The following is a 27,365-nucleotide window of genomic DNA, read 5'->3' as shown; positions in this document are numbered from 1 at the left end:
CGTCATCACGCTCTTTACGTAAATTATTGCATACAAATATAAATACATTATTGGTTTTAATTTTTAGAGAGAAATAAATATCATAACATTTTTGCCGTATATTTGGATATTTTTGGTGTTTATAATATCGTTTGTTTTGTTAATGATTCATTGCATTAAAATCGTAATAAACTGTTATTTATATATTTATATCTATATATTAGACAGGCGTAAAAATTATTGTTATTTTTAATACGCTAAAATTAATTACAAGACGTTTGCAGCATGAAACACAAGAAACGCGATTTGTTTTATCGATGTTGTTTGGCTTTCTCGGTACCCGTAGGCCCGTTTCGCTGCCATAGTGACGAACGCAGCAAGAGACGCTAGTGCTAAAGGCAAGAAAATACACGTTTACTTTTTGATTATTTCTCTTATTTATACTCTAACAACACGTTGTCTTATTGTTAATGACACTAGAACATACATTTGAAACGCATATGATGAAGATAGCAAAGCATCGATAAACCATCTATATCTAATAGCGTGTTTTGTACTTGTCAGTATTTATCTCCTTATGCTGAATATGTATGTTTAAATTGATGTATCAGGAATAAAATAGCATCACTTTATGTTCATGTTTGATTGTCTTACCTTGTAGGTGACAGTGTGTATGCTGGATCAAAGTCAGGACAGCAGTCATGTCTTTTCGAGATCTCAGAAGTAAGCCAGACTTTTAATTATATTCATCTATAACACAAATGCATTGTTATAATGTTGCTTTTAACTGCAAGTTCCTTAAAATGCAAGATGGTCGTATATTCAATACTGCTTTAAAATGTTTTACAGTGCACTTTATACTTGCCCTGTTGACTTTGAATATATAAAATATTGGTTCAATATTTATGTTATGGTTTGATTATGTAGATTTTACAGAGATGATGAGAGCACTTGGTTACCCCCGTCTCATCTCCATGGAGAACTTCAGGGTTCCAAACTTTCCTTTAGTGGCTGAAATTCTCATCTGGCTTGTCAAGAGGTGATGTAGGCTTTGATAACCTTTGTGTGATTAGTTTGCACAAAATTTTTATGTGGACACTATATCTGATATAGATGATGTGGTATGTCTATGATTATTCTTGCGTAGATACGAACCTCAGATGGAAATTCCAAGTGATATTGACACAGAGTCAGACAGGGTGTTTTTCATCAAGGCTGTGGCTCAATTCATGGTATATTATATCATATTGTTATGTATCATATCAATAAATATATTAAAATAGTTAATAGTATCTGTGGCATTATTTCAATACGCTGTAGAATAATACATTTGGAAGCAACAGCTATCCGAATATAATGAAAGTTGTTGAAATGTGTTTCTGAAGGCGACTAAGGCTCACGTGAAGCTGAACCTTAAGCGTCTGTATCAAGCAGATGGATACGCTGTGAAAGAGATGCTGAAAATCACCAGCATTCTCTACAATGCCATGAAGACCAAAGAGAACGCCATTGATCCCAGCCAAGAGGAAAACAGCAAGTTCAAGTTTGATCTCGGGTCAAAGGTGGATATAAAATAATTCGTCCACATGATTGATATTGTATATTTCTCTGTTACTCCTAATAAACATGTTGTATTGGATGTTTTGTATGTATTTGTGTGCAGATAGCAGATTTGAAGGTGGCACGTCAGCTGGGCTCTGAGATCACAGCGAAGGGAGCGGCACTGTACGATCTGCTGGGGCACGAAGAGGACCTGAGAGAGAACAGGACAGCGGCGATCGCCCGACCTCTAGAAATCACAGAGACAGAGAGAGCCATAAGAGCAGCTGTGAAAGATGTCACGGTACAAAATAACTTATACAACCCATTTTCAGTAAATAGTCTGTGGAGAAGGCTTTAGGATGTAACCCAGTACTTTAATTTCGAAGGAGATCCTGTTTTCCACATCCTTGGTGGATTGTGCTATGGGGTTTTTTGGGGTCTTATGTAGAGCCCGACCGATTTATCGTTTTGCCGATTTTATCGGCCGATATGAGCATGTCGCAGATATATCTGTATCGGCGTATAAGCCGCAGATATGCGCCGATATGAACGTTTGTTACAGAACACATTAAATGCATTTGAAAGATGTAAGTACTTGTTTGTCCAGCAGAGTGCGCCATACTGGTTGCTAATGGTGACCCAGATCACTCACTGTAGTGACACCATCCAATCCCCCACCCCCTTCACTTCTAGTGATGGGATTTATGGTTCTTTGAGGGGAACCGGATCTTGGCGATCCGTTCCTTTCAAAGAGCCGTTCAAAAGAACGGCTCTTTTGGCTCTTTTTAAATATTTAGTCAGTTTTAAGAAGCCTGCTTGGGGGCGTCTCAGTTTATCCTGGAAATAATCACTGGGAGGAATGATGAGGTGAGATATGTAGTTAAATAATTAAAACTCACACACCAATATCTGAGTTTGAATTATTCTGAAATATTGATTATTACCTCATTTGTCATGTGTAGACTATATTCCATAGGGTTGCACAACATCCCTCTGCTTAGACAGTGACATCACTATTTTGGATTTACCTTTAGTACAAAGTGTGTGTACGGGTAAAGCTACGTTGACTTATGTTATTCATACAATACAATACAAAGCCGGCTGCAATGAATTTTGTGTGCAAAACAGCTTTTACTACAAACACTTACACAAATTAGAATAAATAAAATGGAAATGTCTACATACAGTCCACTATTACTACTATTACTACTGTAAACTTTGCAAATAGGACATCAACCCCTTCAGGTCTTAAATGAACAATAACAAAGTGGGCTGCAATGAATGTCTGTGCAAAACAGCTTTTGGTGAAAAAATTCTATACAAGACCAGTGTCACAAAAGAACATTTTGATAGATAACAAAAAATATTTAAAGTATTAGAGATATACTGTGGATAAAATTAGAATAAATAAAATTGAAATGTCTATGTACAGTCCACTATTACTACTATAACTACAGTACAATTTGCAAATAAGTAAAATTAACTTTGCGCCCCTCCCCATATAACTCTTCTGTCTCGCGGAGCAGCTAATTTGTGTGCATCTGTGAAACACGCATAGGAAAAAAGAACGACAGAAAGAACGGCTCCCCTCCAGCCGCGACTCGGCTCCCATCGTTCATGTTTATGAGCCGTTCAAAAGAATCGGATCGTTCGAACGTCACAACTCTATTCACTTCAGTCAGTCAGTCTCTCAGTTCAGGTGGCTGCAGTCACGCAGTGTCTTCTTCACAACATTTTTACACCTGGTATTAAGACGCGCTTTGGTCGATTGGATTATAAATGGACAAGAGAGACGCATTCCCGCTTACATTTGGTGTTTTTAATCCGTCTCTTTGTCGACTTGCGAGTTAAAACGCAAGCGGGAGAAATGACGCGAGACGGAGAAATTACACGTTTAAACTACGCGCAGCCGTGCACTTATATAACACTATATGAGATTACTGCTGCTTGTGTTGTTAGTTAACACGCTCATTTCAGAGCAATTGATTCAATAAGCTCGCGCAACTCTACACCCTTGCTAAATAAAAGAGGCGGAGCGAAGACGCATTAGTTTTATTAAAGTCTAAAGTTTGCACGGAACCCTGGGTTTGTGTTATAAAAACGTTGTGCACAACATTAAACATAGTGTACATTAGTATGTGCTCCGTCAAGCATTGTCTTCGTAACTGTGAGTGGCTAATTTGTGAAGTACACAACTTACTGTAAAGCTAATAATCAATGACTTCATAAGTTTCTCTTTATAACGTTATTCTCGTCAAAACTGCAAATGATGCAAGTTTTATGTATTTTGTTCTCTTTGTGTTTTAAAGTTATTTATAATAAGTCAAGTTTACTGTTTAGTGCACTGATATCCAACTTATTTTGGATAATAAAGTTTATTGTTAAGTTCTTGCCTATAGTACATATCTTTGTCACATCAATATAAGTGTTGGATCACCACATTTGTGAGTGATCACCACATTTGTGAGTGATCATTGCATTGCATTGTATTTATTCATAGTATATTATGTTAAAGTATATAGTGTATTCTATGTACAGTACTTTAGTATAATATACTGTAGTATATACTGAACTATAATGTACACATAAAGAATATCGGCCGATATATCGTTATCGGTCTTTTTTTACTCCCTTATATCTGTATCGGCATCGGCCCGAAAAAACGCATATCGGTCGGGCTCTAGTCTTATGTACTGAATTGTATTTTGTGTTTGTTCAGGAGAGCATCCAGATGACCAAAGATCTGCTCAATAACGTGTCGTCTGATGAGGCGAGTCTCGAAGCCAAAATTGAAAAGAAGAAACAGGACTTGGAGAGAAACCAGAAACGTTTACAAACGCTACAGAGCGTGCGGTAAGACGCATAAATGGATTTGTGCAAAAACATGTAAAATATCAGAAAAAACTCTCTGACACTGTGTTTGCTGTACAGTCCGGCGTTTATGGACGAATACGAGAAGATCGAGGAGGACTTGGAGAAACAGTACCAGACATATGTGGAGAAGTTTCGTAACCTCAGCTTCTTGGAGCAACAGCTGGATGACTATCACAGAGCTGAACAGGAACGCTTTGAGGTACGGAGAAGACTGTTTAATACAGAGATGCTTCAAAACTACTTGAGTTCGGGACTTAGTCATTATAACATTACATTTATCCAACTAAGTTTTTGTGAACGAAGATGAAAGTCAATGTTCAACCTTTGTGTCTATTATTTATATTTTTGTCAGGAAGCAGAAATGACAATGAAAATGAGACAAAACAAATTAAAAGAGGAGGAGAAGAGACTCATGAGGAGTGGAGGTGAACCACACACACACATATCTGTCACAACACATCCACATAGCTATATCGCTTTAATATAAACCCAAACCTTATATAACAATACCCTAAACATGAATTTCAAAAATAATAAACTTATAAATATGCATAATTTATACCTTTGAGGATGTCTCCAAACTATTTTGTATAGCTATCGATATAGTAGAAATATTTTCTTTTTACACTAAGTGACAATATTAGAATTTTCTTAGAGATACGCTATTTACAGTAGATGAAAATAAGTTTAATTTAATAAATAAAAGTATTACTTTGCATTAATTGTAAATAGTAATTAAATGCTATCTGTACTGACAAATACTATTTGCAGGATGCAGTAATTGACATAAGGGGCCCTATCTTGCACCCAGCGCAATTGACTTTGTCAGTGACGCATGTATCATTCGTATTTTGCGCCGGCGCACAGCGGGGTTTTTCCCTCCACAGATGCACGTCAGCAAACTAGGGAATGAACTTGCGCTCCCTGGGCGGTTCAGCGCAAAAAGGAGGCGTGTTGCGGCGCAAACCATCTGTTATGCTATTTTGCAGTTTCAAAAAACAATTGCGCTACTAACCAAAAAAAAACTAGTCTAAAGTCAGTGGCGCGTTGCGCGTGGTTCATTATGCTATTTTAAGGGCGCATGCTTGACCATAATGTATAGCGTGCACAACGCGCATACACTTTGCTTATCTAATCTACACAGATGCAAGTTATTTTTGCAAATCATAAATTGTTACACTTAAAAATATTAATACACGAGATAAGGGGAATCATAGTGGTGAGCATTGTGGTGATAGTTTTTATTTATTCTCATGCAAATAACGATTAAAATATTTTCATAACGTTTATTTTATGTAAATAATAGTTAAAATGTTTTCATAAGAAACCTTAATGTATATGAACTTGATTTGTAAGAGTACTTTGGGGTTGGACCTTGCTTGCGTTTCTTGGGTCCGATTTCAAAGCCCCCAAACCCTTTCAGCGGTGAGGGTGGACGCAGCGATGTCCTCTGCTGGCGTCAAGTCCTGAGGCAGATCCACCTCCCGTTTCACGGCGTGCCCGATTTATGCTGGCAAGCGTGGGATTCCCCCGTACAAGGACGTCGGTCTCCTCGGCTGTGAACCGCTCCTGGCGTGCGCCTGGTAAATCCGTCATAATAATAGCAACCCGCCATGGAACTTGCGCCCTTGCATTTAAAGGGAATGTTGGCTAGCGTTCTGATTGGTTTATTTGACGTTACGCCCAAACCACACCTATGAATAATGAACCTACTTCAGACCAACCCCTTATTGATTTGCGCCCGGCGCAAGAGTTATTTCTCACGCCGGGAAAATAGCAACAGCGCCAAAGATCCGCCCACAAACTCACTTGCGCGTTGCGCTTCGCACTTGCGTTTCAGATCGTTAAAATAGAGCCCAACGTGTATATGATTATATTTATTAAAGGGGACATTTCACAAGAATTTTTTAAGATGTCAAATAAATCTTTGGTGTCCCCAGGGTACATATGTGAAGTTTTAGCTCAAAATATCATATAGATCATTTATAATACCATGTTAAAATTGCCACTTTGTAGGTGTGAGCAAAAATGTGCCGTTTTTGGGTGTGTCCTTTAAAATGCAAATGAGCTGGTGAAATGCATACATTGCTCGCCATAATGGTGGTTTGTTGAAATTGAAACTCATTTGTGCTGTCAATTATGTTCTCTCTTCTGCACTAAATGGGGCAGATAAAGGGGCATTATTATTATAATAAGATCCCCTTCTGACATCACAAGGGGAGCCAAATTTCTATTTTTTCACATGCTTGCAGCGAAACTAAGTTACTGGGTTAATCTCTCTTTACATTTTCTAGGTTGATAAAAATAAAGACGTCTGCACACTTAAATCCTTAGCAACAGGTTTTAATAACCAAGCTTTCGGTCAAAAGACCATCTTCAGGGTATACAAAACACCAAATGCGGCACATCGCTTAATCATGTTCAGACACATCAAGACAATCAACAATGATTGCCGCACCTGTGAAAGTCATGTGGGAGAGTTGTAGTTCAGTATTGGGAGTTGTAGTTTTTACTTCTGTAATCAACACCACAATCTCCCCATAGTGAAAAAGACATCAATTCACAAAAGAAATGTAAAGAAAGAAACATACAGAAAAATATAAGAATATATACACACTCAATAAGTACAAGAAAACTGCACAAACATCAGTAACACACTTCATAAATTGCAGTATTCAAGACTCAAACTGGTTTTATATACAACTTCAACTATAACATAACACTCATATCAAAATCCACATTTAAACCTTTGGGATGTAAAGTGTCCAGCGTATGAATCCAGTACAATTCCCTTTGACATAACACTTTATCAATGTTGCCACCTCTAGGTAATTTAATCTGTTCAATTCCCTGGAAACGTAAAGAAGAAACTGCATGAGCATACTCAGTGAAATGGCAGGCCACAGGGTAATTAGGATCAGCACGTCTGATAGAACTTTTATGTTCACTAATTCTCTGTTTTAAACACCGCGTGGTCTTTCCCACGTATACCATGTCACAAGGGCATTTCAAAATGTAAATAACATTTTTAGTTTTACATGTGATGAAGCCCTTAACTCCATAACTCTTGCCGGATCTAGGGTGTTTAAAATTACAGGTCTTATGTGTATTATTGCATTGCGCACAATTACCACATGGATAGTTCCCATCTCTAAGAGGTGCTAAAAGTGTTTGGGAAGGAACTGATCTCATACATGCTCTAACCAGCTTGTTACGGAGGTTAGGGCCCCGTCTAGATACAAATAGAGGTGGATCCTTAAACTTGTCTTGAAGAGAATCATCATCAGCTATAAGGTGCCAGTACTTCATAATAGTGTTTTTAATGATAAAAGATCTAGGGGTATAAGTTGTAATGCAAGACACAGAGAATTTTTTTTCCTTTTTAAAACTCTTCTTTAGAAGTTGTGAACGTGGTGTAAGGAGGGCAGTATTATAAGCCTCTTCAATACTCTTAGTAGAATATCCCCTATCTAAAAATCTTTGTTTAATATCTATAGCATTTTCTTCAAACTCTTCAATCGAATGACAAATCCGTCTCAATCTATAGAATTGGCTCTTAGGTAAACCATTTTTTAGGTTGTAAGGGTGTGAGCTACTAGCCAAAAGAAATGAATTTCGGTCAATCTCTTTTCGATAAAGAGTTGTAGTCAATCTCCCATTTTCCAGTTTAATCCACATGTCTAAAAAATTTACACGTTTGGAGTCAAATTCCATAGTAAATTTAAGATCTGGACTCATCCCATTCAGGTGAGAGGTAAATTCATTCAACTCATCATGAGACCCTTTAAAAACACATAGGACATCATCTAAATATCTGAAGTATCTGATGATTTTACTGAAAAATGGATTTCTATCCTCATTAAAAATGAACTGTTGTTCAAAGAATCCAACATACAGGTTAGCATAGCTGGGTGCAAAAGTACTCCCCATACTAGTACCTTTAATTTGGAGATAATATTCTCCCTGATGGAAGGCAAAGAAATTTAATCTGAGGATTAGCGCAGCCAAATCACAGATAAAAGTGTTAGGAGGATTTGTGTCCTCTAAACGATACTGTAAATAATACTCAAGAGCTGTAATACCTCGTTCATGAGAAATATTGGTGTACAGGCTTTCGACATCAAACGTAGCTAAGATAGTATTAGAAGGGAGATCCCGGAGTTCAGAGATTTTGTTTATCACATCAGTGGAATCTTGTACATAAGCAGGTAAATCCTTCACAAAAGGTTTAATGAAATAATCCACAAAGTTTGATAATGGCTCCAGCAAGGACTCATTACTCGCCACTATGGGTCTACCCTTAGGTTTGATAAAGCTTTTGTGTATTTTAGGAAGCATATAGAATACTGGAATAACCGGATGTTGTCTATTGAGGTAACTAAATTCCTCTTTGGTTATCCAATTTAATTCTAAAGCCTGGGTCGTCAGTTCCCCAATTATTTTTTGAAAATCAACAGTGGGATCACCCTTTAGCTTCCTATAAAATGTTTCGTCATTCAATTGACGATATGCTTCTGTTACATAATCAGTTGTATTAAGGATTACAATAGCTCCTCCCTTATCTGCAGGTTTAATAATAATATCAGTATCTTTAGCCAGTTCCTGAATGGCATTTCTTTCATCCTGACATAAATTTAACTGATGGGAGTAAGGCATTGTCTGTAACTTCTCAGAGATCTCTTTTTCAACAACTCTACAAAATGTATCGATAGAGGGATGGTTAACATGGGGTACAAAAGTACTTTTAGGTTTAAAATTAGGTTTAGTTAGACTCTGATTTTCATTCATAGACCCAAACATATGTCTCAATTTTATCCTTCTAAAGAAAAGGAACAGATCAGTCTTAATCTCAAAACAGTTTGTATGGCTTGTTGGAACAAAGCTTAGTCCCTTGCTTAGGGCTGCAAAATGTTGAGGAGTAAGTACCTTGTCAGAGAGGTTCACGACCGGACTCTGGCCTGTTGGCGTGTCACTGGTCCCATCTCCGATCCGTTTCTTTTGTCCTCTCCTCGTCTTCCTTGGTTTCCTATTTTGTTTTTCATTGATTTTCTCCCCTTGCTCCAAGGATCGTTTTTTGAAAACTGACGTGTTTGGGAGCGATCAATGCTACGGGAGGAATCGGAGTCACTAGGGAAGTCACTATCCGATGTAAAGCCAAACTGTTGTCTATGATGTCCCCTCGCTGAATCTCGTGGGGTCTCTTCTTCAGCCAACCATTTATACACCTTGCCCGTCTGGTAATCGTGGGCGTCCCTCCTGTATTTCTTCAGTTTAATGGTCAAAAGATTGTCTTCAAATTCTTTCAATGTGTGTTTGATAGAGTCACAGATATGAGTGAAATCCACATCCAATTTTTCTTTCATTAGTGTTTCTTGTTTTACAATGTATTTTTCAATGTCCTCTTTCTGTCTAGTAACCTCTTTAATAATTAAAAGCATTAAATTTTCTAGGTTGATAAAAGCACTGGGGACCCAATTATAGCACTTAACATGAAAAAAATCAGATTTTCATGATATATTATTTAAAATTATTAAATGGTTGCTGTACTATTGGGAGATTAAATGCCCTCCATACATCGACCCCTAACCATACCCAGTAAATACTTTAATTCTTAATAAACACCCGTTAGGTGCTGTATTTCCAACATTTTCGTTATTTTTTTTTTTCGATAAGATATGTGAGAAGAGCGAGGTCAGCAAAAGGTGGATTCGAACCAGTGACGTTTCATTAAAAGCTAGCTTTTGGTGGGCGGAGCTAGTGTAAATAGTGTTTGCCAAAAAGTGCCGCTATTTTTAGTGAATATAAAAAATGACATCTGTCAAATATCATATGTCTTATTTCCCTGTAGCAAAAGATGAAGACTCAGATGTGGATATCCCAGAAGATGAAGGATCTGACAGTGATATAGAAGATGGACAGCATCCCAGGCCACACCTCTTACGTCACGCCCATTTATCAGGTGATGCATAACTTATAATTACTCCACTGAACCTGAATTCCCAAAGTTAAAAACATAGTAGTCTTTGCAATAATGAGAAAAACTGAAAGGTACTTTATTTTATTGTTTAATATACTTATATTCATGTGCTGTAGGTCGAGGTGGTGCCCGATTCGTTGGCAGTATGAGAGGAGGAGAGAGTGAGGAGGTGAGTACACAAACAGACTTACCTACAGTAATATTTGATCAATAGAGACACTAATGCAATATATTGTACATGTCTAAACAATGATCCAGTTCAATTTTCCGCTTCCCTTTCCACAATCCTTCACGTCTTTTGGAATCTACATTGACTGTTGACTTTTATTTTTCCTTTCTGTCTCATTTAATTTCTCCATTATTCAATCTCTTTCTCAACTTCTGCACTCATTCTTCAAGCCCAAAGCAGAGGAGCAAATCCAAAAGGTGGTGTGTGTGTGTGTGTGTACACGGGGTTGTGTGTTTGTAGAAGTACAGATTAGGGTTAGGATTTAAATTCCTCTTGACCTGTGTTTGTGTATCGTTCACAATCTGCTTTGGTTTGCAGTCGGAGGACAGCGAGATCGATGTGGATGATGATGATGAAGATGGTGAGGATGATGATGAGGAGGAAGGAAATGAGGATCTTGATGGAGATAACGACAGTCTGGAGGGCTCATCCGCCAAACCTGGACGACCAAACCGATCACTGCACCCTCAGATACTCGAGGAGAGCGATAATGATTTTTAACACATGACTCACATGATTATTCAATGACCTGTAAATAAAATCTTATCTTGTTTTGTCACTTTCTAGAAACATTTAATAAGTGAGAGAAATGTTTTTATTGAGGTAATATCTCTGTCAGTACTGTCATATGATAAACAATTTTATTAAATATAATAAATATTTACATTAATGGATGATACATGTTCTTCAAAAAATAAAAGCAAATAAAAAAAATAATTAAGTGCATTACAGTGTTTATGCATTTTTATGATAACTACAATCTCCTTGCTAAATTCTCATTAATGTAATGCAAACAAATTGACTGTAAACTGTAAAGTATTGTAATTGTAAAAAATTATAAACAAATGATATGGTGAGAGTTAACATCATGCTAGATGTCCACCACACACTCCGGTGCTCCTGCTTTGATAGCATCTGACACGACCTTCGCACCCGACTCACCAATGCCGTTACCCTGTAGACTGAACACAAATGAAACATGTTAACACACATCACAGATAAATACCACATTCGCGACTACAACGGCAATGATACATTCTCAAAAACATGAATCTTTAGAGACACTCGGTGTGGCAAAGTGTCAAATCTTTACCACATGCCCCACAATCTTGTGACAAACTGTGGTTAAACCTTTTACACACAGATGGTGGTTTACACGTAGACCCAGACACACACACACATATGCACTGACTTGATGTAGGTGAGTTGATGGTTTCCTCTAAGGGCCGTCGCGATGAATATTGCTCCATCCATTCCTAGAGAATTCTCCTGTAGACTACAAACACATTGTCATGAGACTTTATAATGTCAATTGTTAAAAGATCTGTTAGAGACATGCAGTGTCTGTATGCTTGAAACATACTTTAAACTTCTCAAGCTCCTGTTCTTCTTCAGTGTGCTGGAAAACGCTTTGGCTCCTTCCATCCCAATGGAGTTTCCACGAAGACTAATGCAACAATCACAAAAACATACAGATTCACATACACATCAAAAATTTTCTTTCTAACTAAGTATTTTTGTCTGGTTTCAAGTACAAATATCTAAAAAAACTTAACCCTTTAAATGGTGCAGCCCTTTGTAGTGAAAAGGTGATGTACACCTTCAAATTAATTTAACACTGGCATTTTTTGGTCCGGCTATAAACATAGCCTAGACGTTAAGACTGCGTCTTAAGAATGATTCTGACTAACTAGCAATTAGTTAATCAGTCTTATTATGGGCTAATCAGTCTTATTATTTGGATTTAAATTAGACTGATCTACCTTTCTATGTAACATACTTAAAACAGTTATCAGTCTTGAAAAAAAAAATTCATGACTAACTTTTAAAGCTAGTCTTAAAGTTTTATGCAACCGGCAACAGAAGCCTAATTTCGGTTTTGTTTTAAAGAAGACACTCTAATGTTTTTAAGGAAGTGTCTGGAGGTGAAAATATATTTTTATAGCAGTTTATATTTATTTGTAATAAATAAAAAATGCAATATAGTATTATTTTTAATACATAAAATTATAAAAAAACTGAGGTTTGTGTTGGTTTGCTGCATACTCTTGTCACAAATGAATTACACACTGCAAAAATGATTTTCAAGAAAAAAAATTCTTAGTATTTTTTTCTTGTTTTTAGTAAAAATATCTAAAAATTCTTAAATTAAGATGCTTTTTCTTGATGAGCAAAATGACCCAAGAAAATAGTTTTTAGACCACAAATATCTAATTTAAGTTATTTTGTACATAAAACAAGCAAAAAAAAAAACAATCTTGAACATTTTTCTTAAACACTAAATTCAAGAAAAATTCAAAATTTGATATTTTTGGTCTAAAAACTAGACTTATTTTCTTGGAGTGTTTTGCTCATCAAGAAAAAGCATCTTAATTTAAGAATTTTTTTTACTGAAAACAAGACAAAAATACTAAGAATTTTTTTTCTTGAAAATAATTTTTTGCAGTGTATACACTATGAAGGTAATTTAGCGCCTAAAAGATTTGCATGCGCAGGATAAAATTTGTAAGAATGTACTTAACATTGCAAGCGTAAAATAAATTTGCATGTGCAAATACAGTTTTGTAAAGGTGTAAATCAAGTTGCAAGCGTAAGAAAACAAGTTTTGCAACATACTACTGTTAATCGTAAGTGTAATTCATGTCTTGTAAAACTGAAACTTCATATTTACACTACATAAGTATGAACTGTAGCTGACCTCAGTTTTCCTGCGCTTACACTTTTGCCACGGTTTTTGCGCTGAAATACTGCCAAAAGCATTGCAAGTCTGCAAACATTGGTGTGCAATGAAAAACACACGTTCCTGAACGGCAAATATGAATTAATCGCACAGAATCTGTCTCTGTGTGTAAAATAAACCAGTTGTAAATGACTTATTGCATACGGAGGAAAACTATTTCCTGAAATAACCCGACATCTACTGGTCCCTCTGCGCTTGCAGTTTTGTCACGATTCTCTCACTGATTTGAGTTTGCAAGCGCGGGTGGGAAGGCGGGGCTATGAAATGAGGCTCCTGATGACTCATTGTTTTCTCTATTCTGATTGGTTCAATATAACGCCAGGCGTTCTCACAGTATCGTCCACGAGGCTGCAGGAATACTACTATAATGACTTAAAAAACTGTCATGCTTTGTTGTTCGTTCCCTTTTTTTTCTATTTTATTTGAAGCTGCTTTGGTATGATGAACAATTGTTAAAAACGCTACATAACTAAAATTCACTTTTATATATTTTATATATATTCTTATATTTATATATATTACATTATTATATATTATTACACGGCTCTCTGGAATGCTTGATTCTGATTGGTCAGTTGAGACATTTGCAGGTTCGTTCTTTTCAAATAATAACCGCTCCAAAGTAATAACGCATAGCCGGTACTACTTGTACGATTAAAATCGCTCCGCGCCAATAAAGATTATTGTTTGGCGCCATCTTGTGACAAACACTGGACAATCACAATTAAGAATGGATTTTGACATTAATTTTAACATGTACGGAAAGAACAAAATATTAAACAGTGGATAGAAGAACGAACAACGACAAGAGGGAGCTTACTGAGACTGAACTTGACAAAATAGAGCATGACAGCTACGAAGCCAACACACAAAAAATACAGAATGGGCATTAAAACTTCTCAAAGACAGAAAAAAATGGAGACAGACAAGTATGAAGCAGATGATCTTAATAAGGTATTACGATCATTTTATGCATCTGCAAAGTTTCGCGGAAGGATAAAAATGTTAATTTAAAACAAATATGCAAATAAAATGTTTCAAATTCCTATTCATGTTCAGTTTTTTTTCTTATGTGGCAAGTAGCCGTGTAATAAGCGGCTACGCTTCGCGTCGGGTCCTGATCACACTGTCGGGGCTTATTTCCCGATAACTACCAGCTGCGTCTAAATTATCCCTTACTTAATATTACAAAACACCTGCTTAAAATTCTGAATCAACACATGTCAGCCAGCTTAAAGGTTTATGTATTAAGTATATAGACTAGGATGGAGTATTTGGTGCTACACACAAGCACAGAAAAACTGAGGTCAGCTACAGTTCATACTTATTTAGTGTAAATATGAAGTTTCAGTTTTACAAGACATGAATTACACTTACGATTAACAGTAGTATGTTGCAAAACTTGTTTTCTTACGCTTGCAACATGATTTACACCTTTACAAAACTGTTTTTGCACATGCAAATTTATTTTACGCTTGCAATGTTAAGTACATTCTTACAAATTTTATCCTGCGCATGCAAATCTTTAAGGCACTAAATTACCTTCATAAACAAGAAAAATTCATGAAAAAGAATAGAAGAGCAGATTGATATCTGTTTTGCCAAGATGCATTTATGTGGCTGAATGTTAATGAATCAGATAGTTATCCGATCAGACAAAACACTTGAATTGACATCTTGTAAAAATGGGCATAATATGTGCCCTTTAAAGTAGGGATGCACCGATACCACTTTTTTGGAATACGAGTACGAGTACAAGTACTTGCATTTCAGTACTTGCCGATACCGATACCGAGTACTTAATAAAAAACCATGATTTAAATTTACAGGTAACAGCTTTAGTCATATAATTTAACAAAAAAACAAAGGACTAGTTTTCCAGTTTGTTGTAAACTCTGCCTCTTTGGACAACACAAGAGGCATTAACCCCTTACACGCCGCTCAAACATAGACATTTCTCAGACTGTGGTATCGATTCCAGGTATCGGGGGACTTTTAACGAGTACAAGTACTTTAGAAAATGTGGTATCGAGGCCGATACCCGATACCAGTATCGGTATCGGTGCATCCCTACTTTAAAGATACAGTATGAAGATTTTATTGTCTTTACATTATGTATAAATGACTTATGCATGTATAAAAAACATACTTACTCTAACGTGTGTAGGGTTTCATTGACCATCAGAGCTTCGGCCAGCGCCTTAGCCCCTGCTTTGCACGCCGATACACCCTGAAGACTAAACACAATCAATACACACAAGGTCAGACTGAGATTTAGCAAATGTTCAGACTTGAAGTCACGATCCAAGCTCAAATCAGACTCACTAAAGCACATTGAGAGAAGAGTTTGTCTTCAAAGCAGAGGCCAGAGAAATAACACCATTATCACCCAGAGCGTTTTCCTGTAGACTAAACACACATGCACAGATATCAGTGATAATGAATGATGATTATACAGAACAGAAGATTCACATGAATCTACATGAGGTTCATGAATGAGGATGAAGATGATCTTACTCCAGCAGTTGAATGCAACTGTTGCTCTTGAGAGACTCTGACAGGGCTTTCGCCGCTCCGACTTTAATGAAGTTCCACTGTAAACTATAACACACACACACACAATTTAAGCAAGTTATTGTACTCGTTTCTCACCTAAACACCCTCCAAGTCAGTGTAATAGAAAGAATGACATCACTTCCTGACCTGATTACATCACATCTCAACTATTACAGTCATTGTTTTATTATTATTCTGCCTCAGTGTCGTTTGTGTTTCAAAGGTGAATGTGTGTTTTACTCACTGTAATGATGTGATGGCTCTGTTCAGCTTCATGGCTTCAGCGATGGCCGTCACTCCCTCATCATGAAGAAGATTAGCAGTCAGACTTTAACAAACACACACCCAGAAAGAGAGAAAGGCATATAGAAATGTGGTAAGAATAACACACATAATATACAACGTATAACATGAAATGCTATGTGTTTGCATCACTCACTCGAGTTCTCTGAGACAGCTGTTGAATTTCAAGGCTTTGGCGATGTCTTTGGCACCAGCAACTCCAATGGAGTTCTCCCTCAGACTGCCACACAAAAAGCATTTCAGCTCATGCATGTAAAATATGAGGTATTGAACATATTGACATTAAATGCAGACATGGACATACTTCAGACAGCTGAGGGCTCGGTTGGATTGGAGTGCGAGTGAGAGAGCTTTGATCCCTCGATCACTAACTGAGCTGCTCTGAAGACTGCAAGACATTTAAAAAGACATTCTGACATCATTAAACCTCATATATGACCCTAGACCACAAAACCAGTCATAACGGTCAATTTAGTGAAATTGAGATTCATACATCATCTGAAAGCTGAATAAATAAGCTTTCTATTGATGTGTGGTTTATTAGGATAGGACAATATTTGGCCTATAATATAATATTATATAATGGCCTAATATTTGATATATTTACCGTAGGAAATGTACAACATATCTAGAAATTGATCTTTACTTAAAATCCTAATTACCTGAGTGTGTGGAGAATGTGGTTGACCTTAAGAGCTTGAGCCAAGACCACCATTCCTGAATCACCGATCTGATTACTGGACAAACTGTCAATACAATCAAAAACACGCACATATAACTTAATAAAAGTAATGGTTATCAGCATAAAATTAGGAGGACTGGTTTTTAATAGTTTAATCTGTCTGTGACACACACGCACGCACGCACACACACACACACACACACACTCCTCTCACTTCAGATCTTGTAGAGTTTGATTCTTCACAAGTGCCTCTGCAATTCTTTTCACTCCATCTGGACCGATACTGTTCTTCTGAATACTGCAAAATATAAAGGTTTCTGTTTAGGAAGACACCCGTGTTTATGACACAGATAATGCACATACACGCACGCACAGACTCACTTTAGCATGGTGAGCTTTCGGTTTGATTGAAGAACGTCTGCCAGAGCGCGAGCACCTTCATCCTCTATGTGGTTACTTTGCAGGCTAGACAAAAATGCATGCAAAGCCAGTCACACACCAAAACACACATATCATAACACAATCAAATTAAACATTGTTGTTGGTTGTTCATACTTTTCGATTCAATGTAAATTCTTTACTGTTTCAATTCTGTATGTGTTTAAAAACTTTACGGTTTTGATTTGTATACTGTATGTTTAAAAAGTTTACAGTTTTAATTCTGCATATGCTTAAAAACTTTACAGTTTCAATTCTGTATGTGTTTAAAAACTTTACATTTTCAATTCTGTATGTGTTTAAAAACTTTACATTTTCAATTCTGTATGTTTAAAAACTTTACGGTTTTAATTCTGTATACTGTATGTTAAAAAACTTTACTTTTTGAATTCTATATATGTTTAAAAACTTTACATTTTCAATTCTGTATGTTTAAAAACTTTAGGGTTTTAATTCTGTATGCATTTTAAAAAACTTTACAGTTTCAATTCTGTATGTAATTAAAAACTTAACCGTTTCAATTCTGTATATATTTACAAACTTTACATTTTCAATTCTGTACGTGTTTAAAAACTTTATGGTTTCAATTTTGTATGTGTTTAAAAACGTTACTGTTAAAATTCTGTATATGTTTAAAAACTTTACATTTTCAATTCTGTATGTGTTTAAAAACTTTACGGTTTCAATTCTGTATGTGTTTAAACACTTTACGGTTTCAATTCTGTATTTGTTTATAAACTTTATGGTTTCAATTTTGTATGTGTTTAAAAACTTTACGGTTTCAATTCTGTATGTGTTTAAAAACTGTACATTTTCAATTCTGTATGTGTTTAAAAACTTTACGGTTTCAATTCTGTATGTGTTTTAAAACTTTACGGTTTCAATTCTGTATGTGTTTAAAAACTTTACAGTTTCCATTCTGTACACATACTGTACTGTATACATTTGAATACTTTAATGTTTAAATTCTGTACGTGTTTAAACATTACAGTTTCCATACTGTACATTTTGTAATTTAAATACTGCTCATCAACATACTTTACATATCTTAATACTTTTCAGTGTAAATGTTTGAATTCTGTTTGAAAAATGTTGAAACTCACTTGACTGAAACCAAAAACTGGTTAATTTTTAAAGCTTCACACAATGTCTTCGCTCCTTTTGCGCCAATATTGTTGCCACGGAGACTACAAGAAAAGAGGTCAGTTATATATATTTATAAACAAACAAATGCTTGTAATAAATAAACACTTGATTTAGATTATAAAATCTGCCTAGAAAGCAGACGACTCCAGGCCGGATCCGCACCGGATCTTGAAGTCAGCAGCTCCGGTGTGGATCTGGTGTGGAGTCGTCTGCTGTCTGCTATTGCTCTATATAAATCGATAACGGTTAAAGACTCAGGGAATGGATATTCATTGTGTTATATTTTCAACATGTTTGTAATTGTATAGTATATAGCATCTGCAGATAATAAACCTGCTGGTGTTAAAATAGTAAAAATAGTGACTGACTCCAGAACTGTAAGCGTCCGGTTGACAAGCAGAGCTCGACTGAGAGGTTTGACCCCTTTACTGCTGATCGAGTTTTCAGCCAAACTACAAAAGACAGAAGAGATGAAGGGGGTGTAAAGAAGGTAAATATCATTAATATACAGTATATCAATGGGTATAAAAATGGGTTTGTGTGTGAGTATATACTTGAGGGTCTGAATATGACACTCTTTGGCGCTCAGAAGACTTCCCAACAACTCCATTGCATCTTCTTTCAATACATTGTTTTCCATTCTGTAATAACCATAAACGGTCAACATACCACAGATAAAGGTACCACAGGTAAAAGCCAATCTTATTAGATGGATATAGTATCAGTGCATATATGTAAACAACTGTTTTGTGGTGCTTTCAAAACACTGATTGTTTTTTTTGTATAAGAATCCCAACCAGCCCAACGTACTCGAGCAACAACAATGTAACTTTTGGCTGTGATCCCAGAAATTTTCAATTCTGTTTAATGATACTACTGGGGTAATTACACACTTTAAAAAAAATTGGTGTTTTACCTCAGCTTACTGCAGTACAAAAGTTGGGGGAGGAGTCTTTTCAGAGATGTTGAATCCAAACAGTTTGTCAATTGTGTCTCCTCTGTACATGCTTCTGATACCTGCAACAAGTATGCAAGCACCGCACAAACTCCACCCTTCAGCTTTCCCCGTAGGCTGCAGCTGATAAGATCCTCCTCCACAGACCTTAGCCACTCCCCATGCTGCAACTCTGCCAGACATGTAACCATAGTGACGCTTCGCATGCTGACGGCGTCACCTCCCGTTGCCGCCACCGTATTCTGAAGCAAGGTTGTCGCCGTGTTACGTTGGTTCACCTGCTCCTCACGGCCAACACCCAACGCACCACCAATCAAAGTGCTTATCGTCGGAGCCAGCAGTCCTGAGAGGAACCGCATGAACAGGTCGAGGTTTCCTTGGGCTGCAGCATCCGATTGGTTGGTTTTTTGCAGCGCAGCACGGTAGTGGCTGTGAAAACCAATTCGAGGCCACGAAACGCTGCTTTCTGAGAACAGATCAAACATTCCACGCCTTGATGAATTGTAGTAAAACAAAGCACCCAGGAATTCCTGCACAGACGTGTGCGTGAATTGCCACACCAAACCGTCTGATGACCAGCTAAGTTTACGCTGAAGAATTCGGAAGCCAAGAGTCCCAACGTGGGGCGGTGCGTCAACACCGTAAGTTCGCAATTCATTGTCGCTAAATGTGTGCCGTCGACGCAACAAGCTATAAAACGCCAAACGTCCCAGAGTGCTCAGCGGCTTTCTTACGCCTCCACCGGCTGAGTCTGAATTGGAGAGGTGTGGCCAACAGTAGTGGGCGTAGACTTCTGTTAGAGTTCGAGGAAGGGACGTTGTGTCCACATCAGAAACCTTCAAGATGCGAGACAACGTTGTAATGATAATGTGGCACACAGCAGGCACAGAACACAAAATAAGCAATGCTTTCTGGGAGTTCAGATAAGCCCACACCCGAGATGAGACGTCCTCAGGTATGTACGTGTGCGAATCGCTTTGACTCGGTGTTCTCGATGTTGAGTTTTCGGATGGTAAGGAGTACGCATCCAGAGTGTTCGTATTACAGTGATTGATATAATCCTTTATTTGTGCTTGTGATAGAGGCGGGATCTCCGTCACACGATCGACCAATCCCGCTGGCACTTTCGCACCAACACCAGGTCTTGACAACAGCCAAAGTGCCGCCCCTGGCAACAGGTTACCTCGAACGATATTCGTAATAAGGTCCGATACAGGAACATCCCGACGAGGATCGTTAGTGGGCGGAGCGTCTGTGAAATCAAGTGGCTGGCGAAACTCTTCCAGTCCGTCAAAAATGAGCAAAACTTTGCAGGCTTCATTAGAAATAATTGCATCCACGTTCTCGTAGGGAACAAACATTCGCAGCAACCTTTCGATTGATAAGCGATCGAAACTGCTTAACTCCCAGCACGCAATAGGAATTGCGAGACTGAACTCCGGATAAATCTGCCCACCACTCCATAGGCGGACAAAACGATGGACCAGTCGGCTTTTCCCGCTACCGGCCACACCCACAGTCAATGTCACACGAGGGGCGGTGATGACCCTCGTCAGAGGTGCAATCAGCTTGTCCAATCCCAGTCCTCGGCCATGAAGAGGCCCCGCCCCTCTGTTGACAGACACCTGTACGAAGTCGTGCTCTCGAAGCTGTAGATCAGACACGCAGTCTATGAGAAGAACAGCAGAAGTGTGTGAGTTTTCAATAGCTTGGTTGTAGGAATGATCATTTTCTTCTGGAAGTCGCTGAAGGAGAGCATCTTTATGCTGCCGAACCACAGCATCTGCAGAAAGAGAAATGAACAACTCTTAACTAAAATGACTCATTTTAGTAAAAACTGTATCAGCTTGAACGTCCCTTTACAAATACTTACCATGTACACATATAAGATTATATTCAGTAGGATGAAAACTTTGAAGATATATCTGAAGGGCAACACCTTCGGGATCAGTGCCAGACAGAACCTCGACCAATAAATGCACTTTTTCTTTCAGGGACCCTGTCTCCTGGATAAGCTCCGCCTCCTGAACTCTGAGCTTATCTTCTTTTCTCAGGTGACGGACTACATTAACCAAGATGGAGGTGGATAGAAAGCGCTGCAGCAATATCCGGTGTCTGTGTAACCAACCAGGATCTGGAGACAAAACACATTGCATAAAAATGTAAAATGCATTTTGATATGCCCAACAGGGTCCCCAAAAGCAAACCATTACATTTATTTAATGTTTAGTGGCTGCAAGTTTACCTTCCATTTTTTTGCTCGAATCTTGCTTTGCATTGGACTTCAGATCCATGTAGCAGCATTCCTGCCAGGGAATATGGGAATGTCTGTCCATCCCAGAGCATGCCAGGAAAGTGCATACAGCTGTGTGTGCTATCAGAGCATCAGTGTGATTAAGTCGTTGGATCCATTTTTTTGCAATGCTGAAAAACAAAAAACCTTAAAGCGACCAAAACCAAAAGCACAAATTTCTGGCACAAATGCGGCATTTAGTGGTGGTATTATGATATTGCAACCAACAGCTCACCCCCCAATTTTAAAACGCATATGGACCCTGTCCCAAATGGCGCACTTCATATGGACTTTTGGTCTCGTGGCCTTAAATTGCGTGTGCTCACTTAGTCTACGAGTCCGTAAGGTGTCCCATTTGTCATTTTTATGCTTTAAAGTGTGCTCAACAGTGCCCCTTCTGCCCCCTTGATGCGGTCTCTGGCGAAGCCCGCAATGTAGCAGGCTTTGTGCACTTTACCAACCCAGAAATCCTTGTGAAAGAGGAAACAGACCAATCAGAAAACAGAAGGGAGGAGTTCACACTGACGGGCGACTTCTCTTCCTATTTCCGGCGTGACGCTCGAGTCTGTCCCAAAATACGACTCAGGTGCATCTACGTGGACTCACATCAAGGGTCCCTAAAGTCTTCACTCTATGATTTCATCAAAGTGTGGACTCTGAGGAGGACCACAAGTCCGGAGTGTGCCATTTGGGACAGGGCCATGGTAGCCGCCACATGACAAACATGTCGTCTGAGGTCCTATCCCAAACGGCGCACTTCATGTGGACTTTCGGTCTCGTAGCCTTAAATTGTGCGTGCTTGCTTAGTCTACGAGTCTGTAGGGTGTCCCATCTGCACCCTTAATGCGGCCTTCGACAAAGCCCGCACTTCTGCAGGATCCATAGGCCCTGTCCCAAATGGCACACTCCGTACTTGCAGACCTCCTCAGAGTCCACACTTTGATGACATCATGTAGTGCAGACCTTAGGGACCCTTGACGTGAATCCACGAGGGCGCACCGGAGTCATATTTTGGGACAGACTTAAGCGTCATGCCGGAAATAGGAAGAGTGTGTACTCCCTCTTCCGGCGTCTGAATGCTCTTTCGCAAGGACTTCTGGGTTGGTAAAGTGCGCAAAGCCTGGGTGCAAAGGGGGCGCTGATGAGCACACTTCGGAGCGTAAAAATGACAGATGGGACAACCTACGGACACGTAGACTAAGCGAGCATGCGCAATTTAAGGCCACGAGACCAAAAGTCCACATGAAGTGCGCCATTTGGGACAGGGCCACACACTTTACCAACCCAGAAGCCCTTGCGAAAGAGCAATCAGACAATGGATGGGAGGAGTTCACACCACTTCACTTCTTCCTATTTCCGGCATGATGCTCCGGTGCACACTTGTGGACTCACGTCAAGGGTCCCTAAGGTCTGCACTACATGATGTCATCAAAGTGTGGACTCTGAGGTAGTGTAGAACAGTTTGTCCATTAATGGCTACTGTAGAAACATGACGGTGACTTCTATGCAAAGGGGACCAGCGGTGTATGGAGTTAAAATAATTTGTTAAATTAAAGTTACATAAAAATATATGTTGATATGATATCATTTATATGTGGTTTGTCTAATGTTGATAACATATGACACCTCTTTTGAAGATGGAAATCAGTTCTTAGTAATTTACAGCATAACTGATCCTGTTACTGATCTATATGCAAATGATTAATTGGCTTTCAATACCACATGTTCAGATATGCATTATAAATCATTTCTCGTACTCGATGTCTAATGTTTTAACGTGCACTGAAAGCTCCATTGTAATGGCGACTGTGGTCTCGACATACTTGGCATTGTGCACTTTGTACGCACTTGATTTGGCTGTAGGCATGCTGTCTGGTTTAAATATTCCAGCACACATCAGTTCTAAAGAAACAGATATGAACTCGGACGTGACATCATTGAACCTCATTACCCACATACGCCAACAAATGCTGGGTTCCTATGGTTACAACATGAAAGACGTCCCAGACAGACATATATGCACACGTAAAAAAATTAACCCAGAAAAGGTCGACAAGCTACCAGAAACAGAAGAGTCAGCAGATCTTCACAGATGTTCATCACCACATGTGCAGAAACAAAGAGCAAACAAAAAAAAACTAGAAGATATGAATGCGTTGTCTGGATATTATAACTGAGACTCAATAGACCAGTTATGAGCAATCAACTTCCACCCCTAAATAACCTTGAATGCCGTTTTAGGCAAAAGACCTATGAGATGTACGATATTCCATCATGGAAGCAAAGCCAACGGGTGTTCAAAGTGTTTGCTTTCATTTCTCTTTCTACATTGTCTACGCATCGTCTATTCTTAGATCTTCAATGACAACCCAAATTTGGCTTTCTTTTGGCCAAAATTGCTTGCGGGGTGCTCAGAAATATCCCACTCTAGGTTATTTTCAACTCAGCGTTGGATCAAAAAGGGACAAACCCAACCCACTGAGTTGCAATTTTAACCCATTGTTGGGTCAAATATAAGCAATGTTTGAGTTAATTTTACCCAAAGGCAGGGTTAGTCCCTTTTTGACTCAACGCTTGGTTGAAAATAACCAAGCATTTTAGGGTGTATTGGATAATTACGGATATTCAAAAATAGACTCATAAAAAGGCTCATAGATACCTCACCTACTAATAACTCATATCAATAGTCTATCATAATTAATAATTAGCATAATATAAATAAAACATAAAAAAAACGTGTTTACTGTTTTCTATAATTCAATCTTCTGTTCCCCTCTTTTTCTAAGATGTCCTCGATTTCAGTTGTTCCCAAACATTTCATTTTGTGACCCACTCAAACAGGAATAATCTATACCGGGACCCACCAATATATTTTTATATGAGAAAAACCCATTTTACCTCTTTATAATTGAGTAGTTTTTCCTTGTAATTTTATTAATAATATATATATATATATATACGTATATATATACATATATATGTATATATACATATATACATATATATATATACATATATATACACATATACATATATATATATATATATATATATATATATATATATACACATATATACATATACATATATATATATATATTATTATATATGTATATATATATATATATATACATATACATACATATATATATATATACATATACATATACATATATATATATATATATATATATATATATATATATATATACACATATATATACATATACATATATATACATATACATGTATATAAATTAAAAGTTTAATAGAAATTTCTAAATATAATTTGGAATTTAATATAATAATATTAATAATAATTTGTTATGAACATATAATGGTATATAATATCAAAATCATTAACTGGTTAAACAGTTTTTTTGTGTGTCATTTACCACAACAATATAGCGACCTTATTGTGGGGTTTGACACGCAGTTTAAAAACTCCTTTCACATCAATTTGTCCTTTCTCACTCTGTGTAAATAATACACGCAAATCCTCTTCTCAAATGAAGTCATCTCGATTAACTTCTGCATTTCTGCTGATTACAGGACAATCAGATTAGTCGAGACAATAATTTGCCCAAACTATTTAAGTAAATATATTTGAGTCACTGACTGCGGTCTTTATGTGCAGTGAAAACATCTTTCTGTTTAGCCTGTTCAACATTCAGCATAAACAAAACCACATACACAAATATCCAATCCTCCAATCTATTTCCAATTATGCATCTGGCAGACACTTTTATCTAAAGTGACTCACAATGCATTTTAAGGTATCCGTTGTATCAGTATGAGTGCTGCCTAAAATTAAACCCATAACCTTTTGCACTGCTAATGCAATGTCCTACATTTGTCACGGTACCTTTTAAAACAGTCCTAATATGTACTATTTGGTAGAGATACTGCATGTACCTCTAGAGGATCAAATATGTACCTTTGAGGTACAAAAGTGTACTTTTTAAATAAATAAACCACCACAGTGACAACTTTTGTACCTTTTTTCTGATATTGTTAAAACTGAGCTGCAAGAAAAAATTACCAAATGCAAAAATTAATCTTTTAAAACAATATCCACAAATCAACTCAAACATATGTATTTAACATTTTTCCCAGACTCTTTAGCAAAAACATGTATGTACCATTACATTTACTTTACTTCATTATTCCACTATACCAGATTCATTGATATCAAATAAAATTATACATCAGCTTCTTGAAAAATCCTGTTTGCATTGTATGAGATCCCATCATGTGCATAATATATGGTTTTATGGTATATTATAACTGCATTGTGTGTTTCTCAAACAAAGCGCTCCAACCACTGGATCATATTAACCCAAGTTGGTTAAGTAATTGTTCACCAAGGGTTGCTTGTGTCCATATTTGACCCAACCATGAGTTAAAACAACCAATGAAGCCTTTGTTAGTGTGCATGTTTTTGGCACACACCAAATAAGCAGCGATCTTTATTAAAACCTTTGAGAAGCTTTTATGACAAGCATAAAACAAAACTTTAAAACAAAGCATAAAGTTTTTTTGCAATATTTGACAGCATGATAGGTGACACCATTTTAACTTAAGATGTGTTTTTAGAAGATTGTAAGATCATTTAGTTATAATTTTGGGCTAATTTGGATCAGATTAAACAAATTATGGAGTCATGTCAGCTGAAAAGCAAAATGGAGGGCATATAGTTTACCCAAAAATTAAAATTCTGTCATCATTTTCTCATCCTCCTTTTTGATGAACACCAGAGAAGATATTTTGATAAATGAATATTGACTTTCATAGTAGGAAAAACAAATACGATGGAAGTCAAATCAGCTGGGGTCTCACCATCATTTATCAAAATATCTTCTTTTGTGTTCATCAGAAAAAAGAAATTTATGCAGGATTAGAACAACATGAAAATTAAAAAAAAATTTTTTGGCTGAACTATCCCTTTAAATGTCACCAAAACAGTATGTGCATTGAATTTAATCAGAAAATAATGCAACATAAACACTTCCCCTTGCAATTTCAACATTTCAGACCTTACATGATACTCAAGTCACATTGTTATGTTCAGACACGCTCCTCAAGACAGCTAGTGAACACAAAAAACACAGAGGAGATCACTCACGATTAATCGAATCTCTTTCAGCAGGCCGCTGGTCTGTACAGATGTGATGTTTGGATTACAGCACCATTACACCGTCACTGAAAACCTACAGCTCCTCTTTACCCCACTTCATAAGACACTTTCGGTCTTTGTCTGTCTGTCTGTCTGTCTTTCCCTCTCTTTCTTTTCTTCCTGTCACACCTCCATCACTTCCTGTGCTGTTGGCCACAGATGCACTTTTTAAAATCTAGCATCATCTCTGGCATGCTGTCACTGTGTGAACAAAACCACACACGCACACACATGCACGCACGCACACACACGCATGTCCACAGGTTTGCTTCATACAAAGCAAAAGTACATATTGACACATACATACATTAAGGTGCACCCAATGAATACAAATGAACAAATGTGTGCAATAAATGAAATGGGAATTGATAATAAACAAAGACAATATCTTAAGAAGATGCACTCTGATAGAAACAGGACAGGAAGTGCAAATGAAAGAACAGGAAGAGAGAGACAGAGAGACAGAGAGCTATAA

The 27,365-nt window shown here is 37.5% G+C and overlaps 2 protein-coding genes across 3 annotated transcripts; one reads left to right on the top strand and one right to left on the bottom strand.

Moving 5' to 3' along the window:
• The first annotated feature begins 318 nt into the window (after nucleotides 1–318).
• On the top strand, nucleotides 319–11,160 carry cluap1 (clusterin associated protein 1). Of its 2 annotated transcripts, XM_065258774.1 has the most exons (13): nucleotides 319–377; nucleotides 641–702; nucleotides 907–1,018; nucleotides 1,127–1,211; nucleotides 1,365–1,541; nucleotides 1,643–1,822; nucleotides 4,241–4,374; nucleotides 4,453–4,594; nucleotides 4,748–4,820; nucleotides 10,244–10,354; nucleotides 10,489–10,541; nucleotides 10,772–10,798; nucleotides 10,920–11,160. In XM_065258774.1, exons 2-13 carry the CDS (start codon nucleotides 681–683, stop codon nucleotides 11,100–11,102), a joined length of 1,299 nt encoding a protein of 432 aa, XP_065114846.1. In that variant the 5' UTR covers nucleotides 319–377; nucleotides 641–680; the 3' UTR covers nucleotides 11,103–11,160. The 2 variants fall into 2 exon arrangements, with proteins under 2 accessions (XP_065114846.1, XP_065114847.1); XM_065258775.1 differs by lacking the exon at nucleotides 10,772–10,798.
• Nucleotides 11,161–11,300: 140 nt separating this feature from the next.
• Nucleotides 11,301–27,284, bottom strand: nlrc3 (NLR family, CARD domain containing 3). The gene is made up of 19 exons (XM_065258770.2): nucleotides 26,840–27,284; nucleotides 21,667–21,845; nucleotides 21,295–21,555; nucleotides 19,383–21,204; nucleotides 19,021–19,107; nucleotides 18,835–18,918; nucleotides 18,424–18,507; nucleotides 17,264–17,347; nucleotides 17,097–17,180; nucleotides 16,863–16,946; nucleotides 16,505–16,588; nucleotides 16,337–16,420; nucleotides 16,142–16,225; nucleotides 15,859–15,942; nucleotides 15,667–15,750; nucleotides 15,495–15,578; nucleotides 11,965–12,048; nucleotides 11,794–11,877; nucleotides 11,301–11,563 (listed from the first exon to the last, which is right to left on the bottom strand). The coding sequence occupies exons 2-19, from the start codon at nucleotides 21,755–21,757 to the stop codon at nucleotides 11,473–11,475; spliced, it is 3,444 nt and encodes a 1,147-aa protein (XP_065114842.1). The 5' UTR covers nucleotides 21,758–21,845; nucleotides 26,840–27,284; the 3' UTR covers nucleotides 11,301–11,472.
• Nucleotides 27,285–27,365: the final 81 nt, after the last annotated feature.

This window comes from Paramisgurnus dabryanus, chromosome 22, assembly GCF_030506205.2.
Source record: "Paramisgurnus dabryanus chromosome 22, PD_genome_1.1, whole genome shotgun sequence".
In the NCBI taxonomy this organism is placed as follows: domain Eukaryota; kingdom Metazoa; phylum Chordata; class Actinopteri; order Cypriniformes; family Cobitidae; genus Paramisgurnus; species Paramisgurnus dabryanus.
The sequence above is the reverse complement of the archived record's forward strand: the minus strand, read 5'-3'. Positions and strand labels throughout refer to the sequence as shown.

Excerpts from the sequence above, each read along its gene's own strand:
- nlrc3 (XM_065258770.2), bottom strand. The coding sequence starts at position 21,757 with ATGGACAGACATTCCCATATTCCCTGGCAGGAATGCTGCTACATGGAT. Across the intron at positions 21,205-21,294 it reads TAATCTTATATGTGTACATG|ATGCTGTGGTTCGGCAGCAT; the intron begins GTAAGTATTTGT and ends CTCTTTCTGCAG. Across the intron at positions 16,589-16,862 it reads CACATTCTCCACACACTCAG|TCTTCAGAGCAGCTCAGTTA; the intron begins GTAATTAGGATT and ends AATGTCTTGCAG.
- cluap1 (XM_065258774.1), top strand. The coding sequence starts at position 681 with ATGTCTTTTCGAGATCTCAGAA. Across the intron at positions 1,542-1,642 it reads AGTTTGATCTCGGGTCAAAG|ATAGCAGATTTGAAGGTGGC; the intron begins GTGGATATAAAA and ends ATTTGTGTGCAG. Across the intron at positions 4,375-4,452 it reads CAAACGCTACAGAGCGTGCG|TCCGGCGTTTATGGACGAAT; the intron begins GTAAGACGCATA and ends TTTGCTGTACAG.